This window comes from Anas platyrhynchos, chromosome 20 (genome assembly GCF_047663525.1).
Source record: "Anas platyrhynchos isolate ZD024472 breed Pekin duck chromosome 20, IASCAAS_PekinDuck_T2T, whole genome shotgun sequence".
Lineage (NCBI taxonomy): Eukaryota > Metazoa > Chordata > Aves > Anseriformes > Anatidae > Anas > Anas platyrhynchos.
In genome coordinates, this window is record NC_092606.1 from 2887396 (window position 1) to 2909267 (window position 21872).

The 21872-nt window shown below is 43.0% G+C and overlaps 2 protein-coding genes across 3 annotated transcripts in view; one reads left to right on the forward strand and one right to left on the reverse strand.

Annotated features, from left to right (window-relative positions):
- The window catches only part of TBX4 (T-box transcription factor 4), a 34335-nt gene extending 31605 nt beyond the window's left edge, over positions 1 to 2730 (forward strand). For both annotated transcript variants that reach the window (XM_072026006.1, XM_027472171.3), the window contains exon 9: positions 1197 to 2730. In XM_072026006.1, the coding sequence (XP_071882107.1) occupies positions 1197 to 1819 (623 nt within the window). In that variant the 3' untranslated portion in view covers positions 1820 to 2730. The remainder of the gene's footprint in view (positions 1 to 1196) is intronic.
- Positions 2731 to 3303: 573 nt separating this feature from the next.
- Positions 3304 to 21872, reverse strand: part of LOC106015372 (uncharacterized) — a 63668-nt gene continuing 45099 nt past the window's right edge. The window contains exons 6-8 of the mRNA XM_072026248.1: positions 10891 to 16026; positions 10147 to 10268; positions 3304 to 7483 (exon numbers count right to left, since the gene is read on the reverse strand). Coding sequence (XP_071882349.1) covers positions 15967 to 16026 — 60 coding nt within the window. The 3' untranslated portion in view covers positions 3304 to 7483; positions 10147 to 10268; positions 10891 to 15966. The remainder of the gene's footprint in view (positions 7484 to 10146; positions 10269 to 10890; positions 16027 to 21872) is intronic.

Below are 21872 nucleotides of genomic sequence, written 5' to 3' on the forward strand. Positions count from 1 at the left end.
AGGCAAATTCAGCCTCTGGAATCAGAGCTGAAAAACAAAACAAAACAAAACAAAAAAACAATCAGAATGCGTAATTCAAATGGAATGAAGCTACACTGGAAAATTATCGCTTGCTAGAATCAGCTGAATTAATAATATTTGTTTGGAGGGGCCCTTATCTATCCTGAAATGTCCTGACACTGCCATTAGCATTAACGAAGTTGCACACATTGAGCACTTTCCAGGATGAAGCCATTAGCAGTTATCTCGATGTCTGCAGACTAGTGGGACTGTGGTGGCTGTGTGTAAGCATCCCTTCCTCCTTATCAACTCGTTCTGAAGTTTAAGCGGACTGTAGCTCCGCTCTCTTCCTTTTAATCCAGCTTCAGATGAGATCATGGCATGTTTTAAGTTAAACGGAAAATTTCTGCCCAGCAAAATCCTTCTATTTGCATGTCTCATTGGCTGCTAATTTATTTAAGCTGTGAGAATCCTCTGATCGCGGGCAAATGAGGAATCTAGCAGCACCAGTAACGAGGACTGCAAGGCAAATGTGTAATTTTAGCAGATGTTTAATCTGCAGATGAGTTCACAAATTCATCCGGAGAGTGTTCCTAACAGCTAACAGAAGGCGGCCGGCGAACGCCGCCGTGGCCATCGCAGGAATGGGGTTGCTGCTTCTGAGCTTGAGGCCTAGGGGAGGGCCAGGTGGTTGGCAAAGGTCTCTTTTATCTCAAGATATTTCTGCAGCTTTTGACGTGAATCTCTGGGGAATGTATGGTGATTTTTGCAATGACAGGAAGAAAGGCTGCGATAAGGCCCTCTAAGAGACTTCTTGAATTTGTCAGGGGTAACGCTGCGGCAGTGTCAGGGACCTCTGTTATCTGGGGGAACGTGAAGTAATCTCTGATGTGAGAGGAGTAGGCCAAGTCACTTACTTAACCTGATAAATGTCATCAGAGCGCTTTGAGGCTGATGGGATTACTCCGACGTTTGCAGCACGATGTTGTCGTGACATTGTACATTGTCTTCCCAAAGCAAAACGGTTTAAGCGAATTAGTCTGAAAAAACAGCACCGGTAATGTAGCAGGATAATCCCAGATTGCCTGCTCGGATTCTGAGGGGACTTCATAAAAACCCCAGCGGCTCTTTCTGGGTTGTGTCTGAGAGCCACCACCCCGGGAGCTGCTCCTGAGCACTGGTTTCTCTGTTCACAGAAAGCGCTCGGCACCTGGACCTGCCCTGCAAGCGCTCCTATCTGGAGGCCTCCTCGTCCGTGGGAGACGATCACTACTTTCGTTCCCCGCCGCCGTACGACCAGCAGATGCTGAGCCCTTCCTACTGCAGCGAGGTGACTCCGCGGGACGCCTGTATGTACTCTGGGTCTGGGGCCGAGATCGCCGGTGTGCCGGCCGTGGACGACTTGCCGCCTCCGCCTCCCCCCTTGAGCTGCAATATGTGGACTTCTGTCGCACCTTACACCAGCTACAGTGTTCAGACAATGGAAACTGTGCCTTACCAGCCCTTCCCCGCCCACTTCACTGCCACCACCATGATGCCGCGGCTCCCATCCATCGCGGGGCAGGGCTCGCAGCCCCCAGGGAACAGCCACTTCAGCGTCTACAACCAGCTGTCCCAGTCTCAGGTCCGGGAGCGCGTCCCTCCTTCCTCCTTCCCTCGGGAACGGGTGCACCCGTCTGTGTGCGAGAGAAAGCCCCCCTCTCCGCACCTAAACGCGGCCAACGAGTTCCTCTACTCCCAAAGCTTCTCCTTGTCCAGGGAGTCGTCGCTGCAGTACCATTCAGGAATGGGGACTGTGGAGAACTGGACTGACGGATGACTCCGCGGGCCCAGGGGTGCCACAGCTCGCGTTACTGCTCCCGGACGGTGTTAAGCCAGCGTTGATACCTGTGGGTAACTTGCACTTCGGTGAGACGAGTGTGCCTTTCCAGAGGGGTTTGTGTGCGTGCAGAGCTCGTATCTCCAGGCACACGGAGCATTCCGACTCCTGTCTCGGAGGGCTGGATTCATCAGCCTCTCACTGACTTCCGAATAAATTAATTCTCGCCTCTTCGTTACTGATCCAGTAGAAACCATCTTCATGACTAACAAGCCAAGTAGCTAGTCATTTGCTTTCGCCTATAACATTAAACATCCGTAAGCAAATTTTGGCTACTGGGGAAAAATACGAGCTTCACTTTTACGGTACTTGGTTCGCGAAGTCACAGAATCCCCCAAATCAAAGGAAATCACCATCTGTTCAGCCGCGTAGCTCCAGGACTGCTGTAGCAGAACTTCCCAGGCTCTTTCTGTCTGCAGAAATTCCCTTTCCCCCGAACCGGGGGAGCCTGAGCGGGTGCCGGGTGCGGGGCAGCGGGCTCAGGGAGCTGCAGTGCCGCGCCGGTGGCTCCCCGGTACAGCTGGAGCATGGCGTGGAGGAGAGCAGGCCCCGATGCACAAGCGTCTCCTCTTCCCCCCACAGCACCATCTTTCGTGGCTGTGGGAGACCGAGAAGCGAAGCGCTAAGCCCCAGGCCAAACGGCAAATTAATTGCAGCGTTAGGAACAGACCCAGTGTCTTCAGACTCTCATCCATTGATTGAATCACACTTGCTTATTGCAATATATTTATGAAGTTTAAGCTTAAAAGTCGCTAATACTTTCCAGAAACAATTTCTGTATTTGCTGGTCCTTGATTTCTTTCGTATTCAGCTGAAATGTGCCTTTTGTGCTATGTTTTTTTTTTTTCTTTTGCAGCTAACTCAGAAAGAATTGTGTTCAGCATAAAGGAGGCATAGAGAAGTGGTTTTTAATTGGGGGGTGGGAGTGGAAAGAGTTCCCATTACCTGTCAGGCTTTACAGTGTACAAATATTTGTAGAACAGGTAAAAAATCTGTAACCAGTGTATACATTGCTACTATTGTTTACCGTGGAAGTATCTTGAACTGACTCCAGTGCTGGCTTTGCCTACAGAGTGCCGAGAGAATCACTGAGCCGACTCACATGGCAGAGAAAGCTGTGCTCCTTATGGACCCAAACTCCCATTTACTTTACCCAAAAAGCTCTGGAGCTCCGGTCTGTAGTGTGCAGCACAAGCAGCATCCGTCTCGCCAAGCATCCTGGCGCTGCCGTGGTGTACCCAGAGATGAGAGCACAGAAATGGTGCTAGGAGTCTGGTTCCACTGAAGAGCGCAGCATTTAAGCCTTAGTCGTGAACAGCGGGTTGGTGGAAGCTTTTTGCCCCTGCTTCCCACCTGGGCAAAGACAAAAAGCTGAAATGCAAATTTGGAAGTCGGGAGGTGCTTCTGCGTTTGGATGGATCCATTCCAATGAGGAGAGGCTGGTGAACGAGGGCAGCTGCTCGCAGTCAGACAACCCTGAGGCCACTAAGGTGGAGGTCGTGCTTCAACCCGGACAGTCCTAAACCAAATCAGCAAACCATGTGTGTGACTGGTGTGGATTTTGTAATCGGATTTTGGAAATCACTACAATTTTTGCATGCTGAATAGCTATTTATATACATATATATATTATATATATATATAAAAATATATATATATATATCACAAATGCAGGCCACGTGTCCAATTCAGCTTTGCTTTTTACGAATGAAATACTTAATAAAAATGAATGTTGCAAGTTTTTTTTTGAAAGACATCTATTTAAGATTTTTTTTTATTACACACCTTTGATGTAAAAACTAAGAATTGGTTAGATAAAAAACATATATACTACAGATAAATCTTTATTAGAAACCACATTAGATACAGGTGGTGTGGAATTTTTAAATGTTTGTTACATAGCATGGACATTTTATTTTACATATCAGAACATAAAGTCATTTTACTACTATAAACTGTCTCTGGGTGCATTTCAATAATTAGTATAAAAACATTCCGTGGTGAATTACTGGCTGCTGTGTCTGTCTTCTGTTTCCTACTGTCTGATTATACCAATTAACACTTGCCCAAAATTAACACTTGACCCTTTATAACCGTGCCATAGCGACACCAGCAAACTTTAACTGCCTGCTGCAAGACTAAGGGTTTTTTTGTTTGTTTTCAGTATTTCGTGTTTCTTTTCCTTTTTTATTTTTTATTTTATTTTATTTATTTTTAGTGGACCACAAGCACTGCTAGACTGAAGTTAAAAGCAGCTTGTAACAGGAGCAGCAAAATGATGCTCCCATACTTATGCGTGGACCGGTTGCATGTACAGTGGTGAAGAACTACAGGGCTGGGGGGCCGCAGGGGTCTGAGGGTATCGGCAGCCATAAGGTGAAAGGCTCGGGTCATTCCTCACCGTGACACTGAATCAACACCACGAGACGAGCACTGCCACCGTAGCCTACAATTTATGGGGTCATGAGCCCAGAGTCCACATGCCAAGCTGGACTGGCTCCTTTGCCTGTTTTACAAATATGACTAACAATAATAATGGCCTTTTCCATGAATAATCACCGCCGCTATTTTGCACCATTTTTCCTCCGCTTCTCTTGATTAATGCAATATTTATTGGTTTAAGGCAGCTTTGAAAGTAACTCCTACCAGAATTGTTCCGGCAGCTTTCTGCTCATGCAGGGAAGGCAGAGGAGCCTTGAACCCGTAGCTAATGCAGGGTTTAACGTTCAGATGGAAGCAGACGAGGGCACACGCGGCCGTCAGGCTTTTTGTAAAGCTCACGGCCGAGGTTCGGTGCTGTGCAGGCGCTCTGTGAACCCCCGTGGCACACCGCGAGCTCCTAGTTTTAAAAACAGGCCATGGTATGGCCACTACAGGGCCCGGTTGTAAAAGGCTGAGTTAGCACAGAAATGCCCAAAATTTGGGTATATGCTAATCTGGTCAGCTGGGCTCCTTTTATAGTCAATGGAGAGAGATCAGACACTTAGATTAAAAGGGGATGAATCATGCTATGGCGATGATATTTTCCACTCATAGAGGAATCCAGCTCAGCCAGGCTAGATTTCCCATTTCTAAATGGCTGAAGTTAAGTTAGGGGGATCCCACTCCTACTCGGCCTTTACAAAAGCATTTAGCAAGCACTAAATAGCATCCAGCTCACACACCACATCTGAACCGAACACAGACCCGCAGCCAGCACACCCCCGCAGCGCATTCTGGCTGCGTTCAGTTAAGGAATGGAAGGGTGGCGTCTGTTTGCTTTTGTTTCGTTTTCGTTGCAAAATTTCAAACTCGCTTTCTGTGTCTGATCCCAAAGAGAGCTCAGAGGCAAGGGGGGAGGCACCCAGGTTCCTGCTTCGGTTCTGTGTTTCACATCTGGGTGGGTTTGGTGGCTGTGGCTCCGCTCGCTGCTGCGTGATCGGCACCAAGCTCCCCACCAGCCCACGGGGCAGCTCTCTGCCAAGCTGCTGGGCCTCCAGAAGCGGAGCCCGACAGTATCCGAGCCTCCTGGAGGAGCCGGAGGTGGGAGGTTAATGCTCTATTTGTTTTTCGAATTAGAAACGGTAAACTGCAGCCACCGCTAAAACAAACCCAGCAACCTGCACAGCATTAAAACGTTACCGCGCCCAGGTTCGGTGTGCGGCAGCAGGAACACATTTTGCTTCTCAGGAATGTGGAGGGCTCGGTGTGTGCGGAGGCCCTTCCAGCTCCAGCTCTGCCTAGGTGGCTCGCCGCATCGTAACAGCGAGTGGCAGCCCGCGTGCAGAAAAACTAGGCCCATTTCAACTCAGATTCAGGCAAAAATTAGCAAGCGAGGAAAACTTGGCTATGCACGAGGGCTGTTTTCCATTGATGTATTCTAATCTGTACCTAAAAGGCTGTTTTTCTTTAAGGTAGATGTCCAAATTTAATATTGGCACGAGAAAGATAGTTCCACCGAGTCCAGCAGCGCTGATGCCAGCACTGCCTTTGGACCTCACTCTAAATAGAACAAATATTTGTATCAGTTTGCTGAGTATGTGAGTAATACGAATATTTGCCAAAATTTAAACAAGCTAAACTTTAGCCATGCCAAAAACCCCACCGTTCAATTTGGTATCGTTGGCAGCTCGCAGGCTCAAGAGAGGCCTAAGTCTGGAAGAGCTGGGGTGTTTTTGGCAAACGCTAATTTTTTTTTCCTCTCTCTCCACATTTTGGAAAATTTGTGCCTCTCTGTATTAATTTATGATGTCATTAAATAATTCTTTTTGCAGCTTGTATAGAAGGAATGTTTCTTTTGAAGATGAGAACTCCCCTGAGGATGGTTATAGTGAAAAATTCCAGCAGGAGGAAAAAGTCTCCTCCCTCCCTGGCCACGAGTGTTTCTGCAGTATTGCTTGAACAGCAAAAAATTTACAATATTTTAATTCAAGGGTCTGCTCCAAGGAGGTGCCATGCACTTGACTGTGACAAGAGGCAGCCTAAATTCAATGTGATTTGAGGGCTTTTACTGCTTTGATAGTAGGATGTAACGGAAATCATGAGACTGTGACTTGCTGGTGGGGAAAGCAAGGTTTTGAACAGATTTCCTTTCCACAAATACAGGATCAATATTAAAAATAACAGCAAAGAAAACGTTGGGAACCGTACAACAAAAGCAAAAAGCCGTGTCCAACACGAGATGTACTTTAACACAAAAACACTGCCACATGAGAAACTGCCCTGGGCTCTGTCACTTGGTCACAGTAGGCATTAAGAGTTCAGATGGGTTTCATGAGGAGATTCACAGCCACTCCTTGCACCAGCACCGTGAGGTATAGGCCAGCCCAGGTTGCATTTCAACTGAAGTGTAAAATTAAACTCGGCAGGGGCTGCCTGGCCCAGCAGAGAAGCTGCCCAGGTGGTGACTGCGGCCAAGCAAGGCCGCAGGCTTGCCTTCTGTCAGGGAACTTGTTATGGCAGTCGTGACCAGGAGGCCTACCTGGCTGATTAATTCTGAGAATGAGCTTCTAACGTTGTGGTAGATTTCAAGTAAAAGGCTTTCAACAATTAAAATATATTAATTTTGCTTTGTGGTTTTAAGTAGCAAAGACTGTGAGTGTAAAGTGGGAAGGACGATGGGGAATCAAAATGTAATGAAGGGATAAAGCACCTGTGGCAGCAGGAAGCCTCTGAACCCCAGCCATAGACCTCCAGACCTTCACGTAGCCCTAGAAAGGTGTGAACTCCCCCTAGGCATGCACAAAGCCAGTCCCTGATAATTATTAATTATTCCTGTCCAAGTGGAACAGTCTTTATCCAAAAGTCAGCACTCCCAGCCCACGGTATGTTTCAGGCTGTTCATTGATTAGGGAGTTCCACAACATGAGGGGTTGACCATGGTATAGGTAAAGAAGGCACGGCAGCAGCTCCTCAGGTTTCCTTCTAGAAGAAATGCACCCCCAGGAGAGGGCTTATGGCTGCAGGGGCTGGTGCTGGTGACTCCTGAGGCTGTTTGATCCGAATCCTCCTTTCTGCTCCGCCCTCACATCCCTCATACCCCACGCAGCTTAGAGGTCCCTGGGCAGGCACCAAGGTGCCCCCAGGCTGGGACTGCAGCCCCGAGTCTGCCCTTGGAACCTGGCCCTAGGAGAGAGGGAACAAAGAGTATATAAATTAGTGCAAAGTGCTGATCACGCTAGTTCAATTAAAATTAGGCTTTGATTTATGTTAATTAGAAACTTGTTTAGACAAAAGAGAAACAAAACACACTGGAATGAGAACAGGAGGAATAGCTAGAATGGGTCAAAAGGCTCTTGTTCCACAGAAAAATAATAAAGGGTAAGAGGTCTGAACAAGTACTGTGCAAGTGCCAGCAAGCTTTCATCTGGTATTCTTTTTGTTGCCATTTTCCTTAGTTTTCAGCTAATACTAATCTTTGGCTTTTAGCCATGCATTGTTACAGTTCTGATGAATATTTTCAGTGGGGTTGTATTCACAAAGTGGAGGAAGGGTGCTTTTTTTTTTTTTTTTTTTTTTTTTTTTTTAAGACAATTTCATCAAATGGCCATCTTTGTCACCACAATCTACTTGGCCAAGGACGATTTTAACAATTTCAAAGATAAAACTTGACAAATGCAGCTTCTAGCTGGGAAGTTTACACTGATAGCAGGAAATAAGGCCAAATTTGTACAAAGCCTCAGACTCAGCCAGCAGGAATGGATGCATCCTTTGACAAACATTTACTAGAGAACAGCATGTGCAGAGAACAGTATGTGCAAAACTACTATTTTTCCTTAACAGCCTCTATCTTACGTAAGGCAGTCAACAATGTATGCTGGAGTTCAGCATTCAGCAGAGAGATGAAAAGGAATATTCATAGATTTTCCTGCCAAAATCGTAAGGCTTAGTCCTGTTTCTGTTGAGGTCGGTAGGAAAACTTTTATAGATTTCAGTATGGCAAGGCCAGGGCCCTGGTCTTCTTTTCAGGGCTGTCAGCCTTGGCTTTGCTGTGTGCAGGCTAGGTATGAAGCACAGCCTATTTGTGTTTGATGGATGACGCAGCCACACTCTGCAAATTATGGTTTAGTCATGCCCAGTGCCTTTGAGCAGCTACTGAGAGAATAATAAAACTTTGAATTTAATACTTGATATTGTATTTAATATCAGCTGTGTATCTAATGCACAGATGAATTGCTCAAAATGTAAGAAGAATAAGTCTTAAACCATTGATTACCCACACTAAATCCAAGCACTCATTTTACCCTGAAACTTTAGAGCAGATTTCCCTAGACATGAGGAATCAATCAGGAGACATCCTGGAAAGGTGATGAACTTGCTTTGTGCTTCAGAAGTAATATGAAACAGTCAGCACGCAATGGATACCTAGACTGAAAGCAAAGGTGACAGCTACCGAGCAGCTACGTGCCAGACAAAATGGAAGTGAGGATAGGTAATCAATTCAATTTAAAGTCAAAAATAAAAGTAGACACAACATCTTACCTGGTTAGACATCTTTGGGTAAGAATTTAGTCTAAGACTTACTTATGAGAACACTAAAGATGACCAAAATGAGAAAAATATCCAAGATTTCAGCCATATAAAAGTTCTGTTTTAAATGAATCTGCATTCTTCTTTCCCATCCTTCTTAAAACACGATCAATTCAAAGCTTAGAAAGCTCCACCCTTCCCTCCCTCAGGCTTTCCCTCTCAGCATTCATCATTATGAAAGAAAGTAGACAGGTTAGAGGCAGGAAAAACTTCCACTGGGATTTCTGCCCAGTGTCACAGAGAAGGACTGGATTTACACTCAGTGTTAAAACTGAGCACATGCCTGTTACACAAATGTTTGGATGTCAAGCAGTTTTTCTACATTGCTTCATCGGGAACGTGCAAGGAGAGAGGGGTTTAACTCTCTATAAACGTCACCCAAGCACTACAAGACTGGATGGAAGGTGTTGGTGCAAGCTGACTGCAGTGCATGAAAAAGCAAGAGGGCAAATCTCAAACAATACAAACGCCAGACATTTAGAGTGAGACAAGTGAACACTGGAATATTGATGTCTTGATGGATTCCCTGAATGTTCTCCCCTGTGTGGCACAGCTCAGCAGCAGCAGAGGCTGCTGCAGCACCAGCCACAACACGACACTGACTCCACGAGAATGAGGGATGCTTCCCATGGAGAAGTGCAAGGAAGAGCCAGTCCTGCGAGCTGTGCTATTGGATCAGGATTCTACTTAAATCTGCTTAGAAAAAAACAGGGTGAAGTCACCCAAAGGTGACATATGTTCAGTGATCACAGACTACAGAGTGCTGTTTCTCTTTAAAAGGGAAAACAAGCCTGCTGTAACCTCATCTGAAAATGTGGAGGCTGGAAACATTAAATCAAGAACCTGGAAATATAAATACCCTGCCGCTCTTTGAACCCCAAGAAACGAGGACCACACCTGCATGTCCCATTCTAGGGCATGCCCCCTAAAGCACAGAGGGACCAAGTGTGTTTTTGCTAGCTCATTCTCCTCTTCACAAATGCTAATCTGAGTTACAGATGCAAAGAAGCCACTATTAAATCCTTGTTCAGACCAGCTACTAAGACAAATCAACATACGTAAAGCAAAAAATCCTTATTTACTTGTATTCTTACTCTTACCTGTGGTTTTAAAAAGGGCTGCAGTCTAAGAAATCCAGGAAAGTTCAGGATTTACAAATGCAAATGCACTCAGGAATGATTCAGTCTACAGCCATTGATAGATGACTTAATTTTTGCTTTGCTTCTCTCATGCACAACATGAAAATAATATTTACTCACCTCTAGGAAGCGGTTAATTAGATCGCCTGAAAATCAATATTCATCCTATAAACAGCAAGAGAACAGGAAGCAGGAAGTCAGCAGCCAGGAACGAAATGCAAGTTAAAATGTGAACTTGAAAACTAAAAAGAGAAGAGAAAGGCAGAAAGTTAAAAAATAAAACAAAAACCTTCTTGTCAAAGAGCAAAAGCAACTGGCAACGTGGATACAAGCTGTCTGAGGATCAGAGTTTTGATGCAGAACACGTGCACGGCTCTCTGCATGCTAAGCAACGCGGCCGACCTGTGTGGAGTTGTGCACAGGGCACAAATGAGTGAGAGATGATGAACTCTATACAGGGAGACACCGCTCAGTGTGCGTTTAGCAACTTTGCTGTTATGTACAGAGGTTTAGGTTGTTCCCCAACTTCATTTGTTTTAACCACCATCTGTTCTCATCATATTTGAAGAAATACAGGTAACACAGCTCTGCATTATATAGCTTGAACAAAAGGTCTCTGGAAAGGTTGAAAAAGGGAGAAAAGAAGCTGTTACCCTATTTAGGATGGACTAAACATCCCCTTCCTCCAGGATCTCTCAGTACTTCTTTGGTTATGTTTGAATTTTAGATCTGTGGGCCAGTCATTATCATCACGTTGATGCTAATAAAAAAATTTCCTATGAATTTCAAAATGACAGAGTATTCTCCTACCACATACGCTGCGTGCCCCTTTCCTGAAAGGCTAATACAGCAGTAATTCCTTACTTGGCTCCAGTGCTATGATCAGATGTTTCCTTGGAAATATTTTCTTCCTTTGTGCTGTTTCTGTGCACAGATTGAGATTCGTTGTGTGGCAATGGTTTTCCACAGCCCAGCTTTTTTGTGTCCTTCCCAGTTTTCCTTTGCACAGATTCGAAGCTCACCAACTCAATGAATCATGCTTTCTTCTAATAAAATATTATCTCAATTCAATGGTAAAGGTCAGGTTTCTGTAAAAGAGATTCAGAATGAGTAATAACTACAGTAAAAGATTTTTTGTTGTTATTATTCTGCATTTTCTTTCCCCTTATTTTTGGGGGATCAGAGACTCCTTAGAGGACCAGCAGCATTGGACAAACTGAGCAATTAATTACATCGGCAGTATTTTATAACTTTATTCTCATTTAAGGGGTACCTGTCTCTGCTGGAGTCCATTAGCTCAGCAGGGCGAGGGATTGCTTTCTGCTGCCTCCTGGGCAGGGCCATCAAGAGCTGGCGCAGCTCTTGGGTCAACAAAATACCTGTCCCTCTTACTCCTCTGACCTTTCCCACCCCTGTTCCTAAAGCATACTGACAGGGAGCCCCGAGGCAGCTGCGAAGGGTCAGAGCAGACGGAAAGGAGCAGGGGGCCCCTGGGGGCACCGACTTTCCCTGAGCACCGGCTGGGGGGAGTCCAAGTTGTTTCCCCCCTCCGAACCAGAGATCTTTGCACCAGTGCTCACACACAGCAAGCAGCGCACTGCTGAGCCTGCTGTTCTGGCAGGCACATGCAGAGGCTTGGAGTCAGGGCTATGGTTTCTGGCTGGCAGTACAGATGCCCTGGTTGCCTGTGCAATAAACTTTGCCTATCTCGCTGCCGAAAATGGCAAGATCTGAAGATCTTCAGGGTATCGATGATGTCTTTCGTGTGCTGGTGTGATGCCTCACACAGAGGAACCGCTGGGAATTACCAGTGTGAAGTGATAATAATGGCTGTCCGCACATTTCATTTAATAGGGCACATTCCTTTTGCAGCGTTACTGAAAATCAGTAAAGTATAAATGAAATAAAAACCTGTTCTTTTACTTACTGCTAATAGCAGCCAGTCATACTATCCTTGATAGCCACATATAATAACATTCAAGAAATGTTTTAAAATGGCTTGCACTATGGCAAAATACCACACTATAAATGAGACTTCTGGAGATGTTACCTAAATTAGTCTTGTTCGAATGCCTTTGTGATATTTAATCATAATAATAAAAGTCAGAGTGCTTTTACCTTTCCATCAGAAACTGGTCTTATGTGTTTTGCTAGCCCCAGCCTATACTGGCAATGTGGTGTCGTGGTGTATAATTTCATAGACACAAAGACACTTCACTACCATAGCTCTCATTATTAAACAATATATTTTAATTGTCACCACCTTTCTCATATAGACATGGGCCAAATCTATCCTTATTGGCTTCAACTGAGCTACACAAGGGATGAATTTGGCTCAATATATATAAAAATACAGCAAGTCAAGTAATAAAAAGAAATGTTTGGGTTTCTTTTTTTATAGCAGTCAATGCTTTTTGCCATAAGAACACATATGCCTGGCCAGTAAAATCCTGTGATAAAGGACTAAAGTGTTTAAGACTTCATATGCAGAATAGCCCATGGTGTTTAATTACAATAGCAAAAGATGCCATGTTATAAAAGCATTTCTTACCTGGAGAAGGGATCCATGCTCTCCAATGAAGCTTAATTACCCAGGGCATGCTGAGTTTTTCCCTCCTGGCAATAACCTCTAACACCAATAACTCTGCTATTTCTTTTGACATCTGACTAGCTGAATATTGTTAATTTTTGTTCTAATTTCCTTATTTGGATTATAGCCTTCCAGTGTTTTACTTCCGATGAAAGTTTTGAACATGGTAAGAGCTTCATTCCTGGGACATTCCTCTTTCTTTCTCCCACTTTTCCCCTTGGAATTTCGCGCTCTCAGCTCTGTTCTGGCACTCCTGCTCCCCCATCTCTTTATGCCTTCCCAGCATACTTGGCTCCAGATGTAGATTTATGCATTTCCCCTCTTCTGATTCTTTCCTGCTCCACTAGAAAGGTTTCAGCTTCATCACAGGCCCAGAATATCCAAATTTCTGCAGCATTAATTTACTTTAAAGCATTAAAGACATTGCCTTGCCAGCCTGTAAGTCCCATGCACTCTGGAGTCCTTTGTTTTACAGCTCGCACACAAACACACAAATCCACACACGGGGCAGTAACGCTCGGAGACAGGCAGTGGAGCTTATGAGGAGTCATTTTTTACTTCTGCAAAAAAACATCCAACTGATATTATTTGGGCGAAACTGAGTCTTCATTATTTATTAAGTTATATTAGATTTATAGCTCAGATTTGTGCTGAACTTTTATTAATTCATAAAGAGAAGATTCGATTTTTATATAGAAAACCTGCTTTTTTTTGAGGCAGGGAGGAAACCTCTCCTTGGAAAGCGATGTGATATTGAGCCATGATTTAGAATCATCACCTGCGTTATCCTCCTCATCCTCACGCCTGCATCCTCAGCTTTTGATGAAGTCAATTTCCTGAGTGCATGTGAAAGCCTGTGGCTGCAGCCTGGAACAATCCTACCTCAGTGCTTCCCTTGTGTTGTTGATCCTTTAATTTCCTCCAGCCGACTCCTGCAGGGGACTAGTTCGAAGTTTTATGCTACTCTTTTGGACTAATCATTTACGACTGACTTAAATAAAAAAAAAAAAATCACTTGCATACTGCTACTGCTAGATAGGAGGGTCACTAATTGGGATGTACTTCTAGCCAAATGGCAACACAGGTTTAACAGTAATTCATGGGAACCTAAAAATTGCGCCCAAAGCTTTATAACCAGACCAGTTATTTAGAATCTTATTCAGAAATTATGGTTGCAATCTATAAAATACCTCTGTAGTGCAAGTTTTCACACCTTTAAAAACTCGGCTAGCAGAAAGTCATATAAAAACCGATTAATAGAAGAAATCACAATATCAAGGGAAAGATCTCCTATTCTGCCGGGTTATGAAAGTTACACCCAGGACTCTCATCATGTGACCCAGTTCTATGTTAAAAACACAAGATCTGAGAGTTTCTGATATTACAGATCTGAAAGAAAGATTAGGAGTTTAAAAATATGCGCCTTGGGGGTTAACTGTTGACTAATGACAGAACAGGAAACAAGATGAAAATACAGAAGGGACATACATTAATTTATCCAGGATTATTGACTTTAATTTGCAGTAAAATGGAGATCAAAACAGTAAATTTATTATATGAGAAAAGCAATACTCATTAAATACTACTTTTGTGATAAAATTATTAAATTCCAACTTTAAGTCGAGAGTCTGATGTTCATTTCTTAGATAACTGTTACTTTGTTTTGTAATGTTAAGTCCATTATCACAGATGCACAGCCTTCCAAATACATTCTTTGTAATTAGTGAGGCTTTATTGAGCTATGCAAACGAGGACTACCAAGACAGCAGTGACCCAGGCTTAAATACACAGATATGAATGGTCAACTATACTTCTTACTTTTGTATTTGCATACATTATAGGTGACAAAGTTGTTCCTGAAGTTGCTTTTTTTATTACATTAAAGGATAAATTTATAAAATTTTGATTTACTATACACAACAGCTATCGCTAATAACTATTGTTATTTCTTAAAATCAATACAAGTACATAACTTCAAGTGAAAGCAAAGTCATACTATGTTTTTGAGAACAGAAATGGATTCTGTTGCTATTTCTGGCTGCATCTGTTAGCCTGGCTCAGATTCACTCACACAGTGTGAGTAAAAGCTAGTAATTAACTATTTCACACGCTCATGATAAAAACCTGAGATTCAATTAAAAAAATATTCTGGCATACTAAGTTAAATGTCTTCCAAACTACTCTAGGAAACAGAAAGAAGGAGATAGAAAGTCTGAAGCGATCATTTATATGAATGTATGTGAACGTATGGCAGAAACAAAAATCTCAAGCAGCAGCCGATTTATACGCTGCTAATTCCTTCCTTAGACGATCAGACTTAGACTGGTCTGATTTCAGCAGGAAAATCTCTGCATAGAGATCAACACTGGTCTCAAGCATAAGATCCTAATTATTTGAAAGGCATTTGTTTTCATAGCTTTTTTTTTTTATGTGTCCAAGTCGATGGCATTTTAATGCCTTATTAAATGGTTGTTTTACAGCAGCCCGTCTGTTCAGTCTCTGTGCCCATGTCTGTACTTTGTGCTGCAGGATTTTACCTTTCATGCTAGCCAAAAAATATTTTCCAAATTCCCTATAAAAGTTTTCGATATTTCCTAAGACAAATAGAGTGGGGTTTTTTACGTACTCTAAAATGACATTGATATGGTAGATATGACATGTATGTCTCTCCAGTTACGTTGTGCTTGCAAAAAAGGTGAAGGTTTGTGTTCATTAAAGGGATATACTCAGCTACCTTGGGCCCAGCTTTATATGATTTTTTTTTAATTACATAAACAAATGCAAATGTTTTCATTTCTGTTTTTCTTTAATTCAGTTTAAAACCCAGCAATACAAAATATGTGACCATTCTCCTGCCATGTTTTTAGCCCAGATGTTGCCATGTGGGTTCTCTAAATGCACAAGAAGTAAAAAATGAACCAATTCAAAACCAACCTGAAATAAAACGAAATCGAAGATAAATTTTTGTATCAAATTACTGTGAAGTGCATGAAAGGTAAACAAACATTCAAACGTGAAAAGGAAGGTAGACTTAAAAATTGTATATTTACTAGCACTCTGACAACAGTCCCAGTGAAATATTTCTGTTAAACGTAACGGTGAAACCTTTGTTTTGTTGAAGGCAAATGGCAGAACCCCCACTGACTTCAGTGGGGCCAGAATTTGTAACCAGGTAGCTCTTTCCCTCCACTCATACACAAAGATTGTACTGCTTTGCCACTTACACCAGAGTATTTTTATGCAGTTAGCATTAAATATCAAAATACTTATCTGTCTTATTAGTCCTGATGAATATGTGGTATGGATCAGCAAAATCTTTTAAGGTAAAGTATAATCTAAATTGCCTGGTTTCAGTTCTTAGGGTTCTGTAGCAATAAGCAATAACGAACAGACGATGGAAGCAGCCAGACCTACAAAAGAAATAGTATTTTAAAAGTACTCTACTTAGGGGGGAAAAGGGTTGCCTTTGTACATAAAGAGCTCTATTCATTAAAAGAAGTTTTTACAAATGTGGTTATTTCAAATAGTCAAAAAGTGTGAAACACACTTAAAATGAGTAAAATTTGTGGGTTTTCCTATGGGTTAAATATGTGCCATACTAATAAAGCTCTCCTCACACCTCTTCCTAACTCATAGTCTTTGGCCTCATTCTGCAAGATGTTTTGAATTGAGGGAGCTCAGCACTTTGCTGGGATTGACCATGGGCTGCTGAAGTCCCAGCTCTGCAAAGATTAACAGATTTTAAAAGGATCCAGAAGAAATCATCTATATTTGACGTTCAGCATGGCACACATCACCGTGTCTTGCAGCAAGCCCATGAAGAACAAGCATGAGTGAGCTCCATGTGCTTACCTGGGACCTAGCAATTCCACCCCGAGGAACCCATGGAGGACAGGACACACTAAGGGACTGCTATACTGAGTAGCTAAGCAGGCACAATAAAGGTGACAAGAGAACAGAGACTGAGTCAACAAAACAGAAACACCAACAAACCTCAAACCTTCTCCCTTACAGTTGCCATCAGGTCAAGTTTTAAAGCACAAATTACTTTGAATTCTGCCTAAGTGCCCAGAGCATCCTGAAATCCTCCTTGCTTCTGCAGGAGGCCTTCCCATAGCCAGAGTCAGTTTTCTGTCACTGTCCTTCCCACTCTTGTTTTTAAAAAGTACCTGGCACTCAGGGTGCATACGAAGCAGAGATCAACAGCTTACAGACAGAGGACAACCTGCTTTATGCTTCATGAAAGGTTTCCTATGCTGATACAGGTCAGTATTACTGGATATCCTATAGTAACATAGCAGTACTGCTGACTTAGATTCAAGCTCATTCAACAGAGGTTTAACAAAGTGATGAAAATCTTTACAGAACTGATTTTCCAGTGTTTGATCCCTCCTGCTGCTTGAAGAAAGCTTTAAATAGCTTTCAAATAAAACAACTCCATTAAAAAGAGATTATTCATAAGAACCCACTTTGCTAGCTTTTGTCCTTTCAGTTTTTAGCTCCCTATTATGTGCAGCAGTGCAGATATCTGTGTTTAAAATAAATGCTCTCGAAACCATGTCCTTATTTGCCTTTACTGCTGTAACTCTGCTGTCACGGTCTGTTGCTGCACGTCAGGGAGACGCTAGGAATGGAACATGACAGCTCCACGATGGTTCAAGCATGGAAAAACAAGACATGCTTTGGAAAGCATGGCTTTATGTGCAGTAACTTTAACACTGAACCAGTTCGCTGTAGGAAAAAAAGCCCTCGACATTTCACAGTGTTTGTTTAATCACAGCAAAAAAATTAGCAGTCCATTACTTAGTTCACACAGGTAGGCCCAAGAAACCGTAGTAATATTTTATAGACAGGTATATATAAGAATACATGTATTTCAGCCACGTGATATTGTATTTCTTTTATCAAGGTACAGATTTTCTTTACTTCTGTCTAACAGTAGAGAAGGAGAATTTAATGGCAAAATACCTCCTTAACACTAAGAAATTAACAAAATTCAAATTATTCCCACATATTTCTGTCAGGAGAAAATAACAAACGACAAAGCCATGCATTTCTTCACTACAACTGTGTTTATTTACTAACAAAAATTCTGTTACTGCCACATAACAGGAGAGGACATCCTTGCCCCCAGCTCCAGCTCCCTGGCCGGGGGAAGGCAGACTTTGAGGACAGCCACTGTGACAATGGGGCACTGCGCTGCTTGTCCCTGCCACCTGCTCCTCCTGCCCTGCCCAGGCAGTGTCAGTAGTGACCCTGGGCAGTGTCAGTAGTGGCCCTGGGACATTGTTCTCCAGACAAAACCATGCACCAGCCCGTTTCAGCCCGTGCAAGCTCAACGTGCCTGCTCCCTGCGCTCAGGAGGCAGTGTGGCCTTCAGGGCCCCGGCAGCCCGGGGAGGCTTTGTCCAAACCATTTATCCCTTTCCAGAGAAACAGCAGTGAAAATGTTCTATAGATTTAACCACTGTCAGATGTTCTCTGAGCAGAATATTAATTTCTCTCCTGAGAACATAAACTTTTTGTTGTAATAAGCCACCATGCTCTCAAGCCCTTTGATTTCCTCTGTCAGTGCTGCCCCCCAGCCCGTAAGTGCCAGCATCTGGGCGCAGCCTGAAAGGTGTCTGAAACGTGGGGAGGCGAAAAGGGGAGCAGTTACACACGCTTTTTTTAAAAAAACTGAAAATGTTAAATCACAGCAGACTGGCCACTGAAATGGTTTCCTTCTCACCAAACTTATGCAGTGGTTTTACAATATTAGCAAAGCCACAAATAAACTGTCTGAAATAGCAGGAGCAGTAATCCTTAAGAAAACCAAAACCTTTTACCTGGCTGCCATTGTCTGGAGAGCTGGTCAGGGCTGTCCTGCCTCCATTTTCTTTTTGTCTGTGAAAACCATTCCCTGGCTGGCTGCAGACTCATAATTAATTACTTCTGCTTGCAATGATTCACTTGTCTTTGGATTTGATCTCAGGTTGCTGACTTTCAGCATATTACAGACCATTTGCAACTACATCAGTTCCTGTTCAAGTGTTTTACTTCGTACCGAGATATCATCTAGAGATAATGTGGAACAGGCATGCTGTGCGATACCTTCTCCCCATCCTCTGCAGTACAGCAGGTGTTGTGCCAAAAGACATCTCTTTAAATTGCAGTAGGTCTCGTCCTGCTCTGAAAGCTGCTCCCTCCCCCTTTTCCTGTTACTTGGCTCCACGGGCTCTGGTTGGGCCACCATTTGACTTTAATCAGAATGTGAGTGAGGTCCAAAAATTGTTGAAAGCTCACTTATCCCATCCCAGTTCATTTCCTTGATGCCCAGTAGCACTTCTTACCGCTTTGCTTTTGCTAAACAGAGAGGTGCGGGGTAATGGGTTGGTTTCCCTCAGAATCAATCTGTGGTAGACCACTGCGTGCAGGCTGTATATTTATTGGATCTAGAGAACTGATTTTTAACTGTAAAAAAACTTTTAGGGAATCTGAACAGTATGCCAAAGCTGTGATCGTGGCACAGCCGTGCTTTCTTTATCCTTGTTAACACCAGTACTAACAGCAGCGGTGACTCTGACCTCAGCAGAGGCTCGCGGTCCCAGCCGAGTCGAGAGGTACGGAGCCGACCTTTGTACCTGGCATCCATCTCCCAGCCGTTGTATTTTCACAGTGAGTTCCTTGTGCTAGACGGGATAAAGCTAGAGCAAGTATACCTACCTATACCTCCACAGGCTGCAAGGAAATCCCCTGAGAACACGCTGCTGCTCTGCATTTAAATTAATTCAGAATTTAAATTTCTTAGTGCCAGAGAAAATTAACCTCTTCTTCAAACCTGCAAGGGCACTAGCAGCTAAGACTTCTGCAAAGGCCTGACCCTTAAACTAAGATTTCCATCACTTTTACTTTACTTGGGTGAAAATGTACTGCAACAAGTAACTGCTGTACTAGTTTGCTGCCGTATCAGGAAAATCTGCACACTGCAAATCAGTTATCTGCAGATGCTATGCTTCAGCCGGGCCACATAACTCAAGAAAATTTCCAGAGATTTAATTCATAAGACAATATTTCCAGCAGGTATTACTCTGTTACTAGCCATAATGAAATCTAAATCCTTTCTTAGCTTATCCATCATTTTAGTCACATTTCGTGCTCTGAAGCAGAGGACTAATTTTCAAAACCAATTTTCCCACTTTTTGGACGCGTCATGTCTCCCAGCAGTCACTGTCTCTGCCTGCCGCTAATTTATCCTTTTTCAGCCTGCCTAGTCCAATAACTTCAGTTTAAGAAACGGTGCTTTATTCTATTCATTTCACAGATCCTAATACACATTCAAAAAGTAAACTGACCAAATCTAGAGAAAAGCTATAAGCTTTATCCTCATTCCTGTGGAGCTCAGCACTTTCAGCTTCATGTCTTCACATTTCCTGAATTGATTGAAGAACTTTCCCTAGACATTTCTGAGGCTCTGTCCTGGCCAGCCTCAGAGCAGCTTTTATGGCCAATTTTTACATAAGTCTAATATTTAACTGAACTACTTCCTTTAATTTTTCCACAGCTGCCAATTTTCCTTGTTTTACAAACCAAGATTATCACTTTTCCTAATTGTACAGTAAGGCCAGGGATCAGATTAGGATCGCCCCTTTTCATCATTCATTTTATAAACAGTACTTGAGTTACAGGATTTGGCTGCTAGGAGCCCCCGTTTCTGTCCATCTTTCCAGTCATTCACCAGGACTGTGATTTGAACAGACCAGATGTGCTCCTTATGAAACCCATAGTTCAGAAGAAGAGGTTTTTATATTTTCTGAGCTGATCTGTAAATTTCAAATCACAAGTCCTTTTTTCTCATAATTTGCCATTCATTGGCTGACAATCTTTTTGTTAAGCTATGGATTTCAAATGTGACCTACGGACTTCAAATATGACCTAAGATTCTGTCATTCCATTCTTTCATTTCTTTCAAAAACTGGTATTTTAGTTTCATATGAGCAGGTAAGTTCCAGGCTGGTCAAAACTTTTCTGCTTTCTACTGTCTTCTGGTAAACTTTCCAGGTGAGAGCAGCCAGATTGCTGGTCAAGTCAGTGACCTTGCCAATTCTTTCTTGGAGCTTTGCATCCAGCCTTACCATCTGGCCAGAGAGTTGTGTAGGTGGCCCTCGTTTCTGAAGAGGACTTCCAGACATTTCAGATTCTTGTTGTAGCTACATCTGCCCATCTTCGATTTCTGCAAGCCCTACATAAAACAAGATACTTGTGGGGAAAAAAAAAAAAAAAAAAAAAAAAAAAAAAAAAAAAAAAAAGTAAAAGGAAAAAAAAGAAGCACCAATGTTTCAGATACTGGTGTTTAAAAACACTGTCTGGATGTTCTGAATTAATATTGTGTTAGAAGTCGCCAAATGGCCGTATGCCAAGATTCAACCCAAGGTGTATTTTTATGGCAAAGCTATAAACCCACAAAATAAGTGGTTTATAATGGAAATTCTGACACACTTTTAATATTAAGAGCAGAAATACACTGGATGTGGCAAGTAAGTATTTGACAGCTGCGGTACTCACTTGTCGGCTGTTCTGCCCTAACAAGTCCCTTTTGATGGTGGGATTCCTGCTTTATCTCGTTCTGTTTCAGCCACGTGGTTTTGGGGCAGATGGGCTGAGCCATGCTTTGTGTTCATTCCAGAGCCTCTTGGTACCCTCTTTCTGGGCGATTACAGTGAAAAGCAACAGCTGGGATTCACCAAGTACTGATGTCTGCAGTGTTCTGAAGCTCATGGCAAGGACTCAGCTTCGCACAGAGAGCAGCTTTCATTAGCCAAGGGACGGGAAGTTTCCTCTGCCATTGATCCCTTCAAGTGGCACTTCTCACGCGGTGACAAGGTATTGTGGCTGGGAAGAGCTGTAAGACTGAGCACATGGGCATTGCTTTCAACTTGAAACCCACAGACAAAAACCATCCTTGGAAGCCTGTTGATGCTACGGTTATGGATCAGCCCATGCACAGCTGGAGAAAGGAGTGACCTTGAGCAATATTTTGGACAATCTACCAGTTTACACAGGCACAAAAAGTATCCATCTACTGTGAATGCAATAATAACGAAATGGCAGTCGAGGGGGTAAAGGACTAAAAGTAATTTCAGAAGGCTGAAACATCATATAAATAAATCCTATACCTAACTTGAGATATTATAACCCTGATTTGGAGGGGGAAAAAAAAGACAGAACAGTTTTACTCACAGGTGAATGCTCTAACTAGTCACCTACATTAGAAGCCT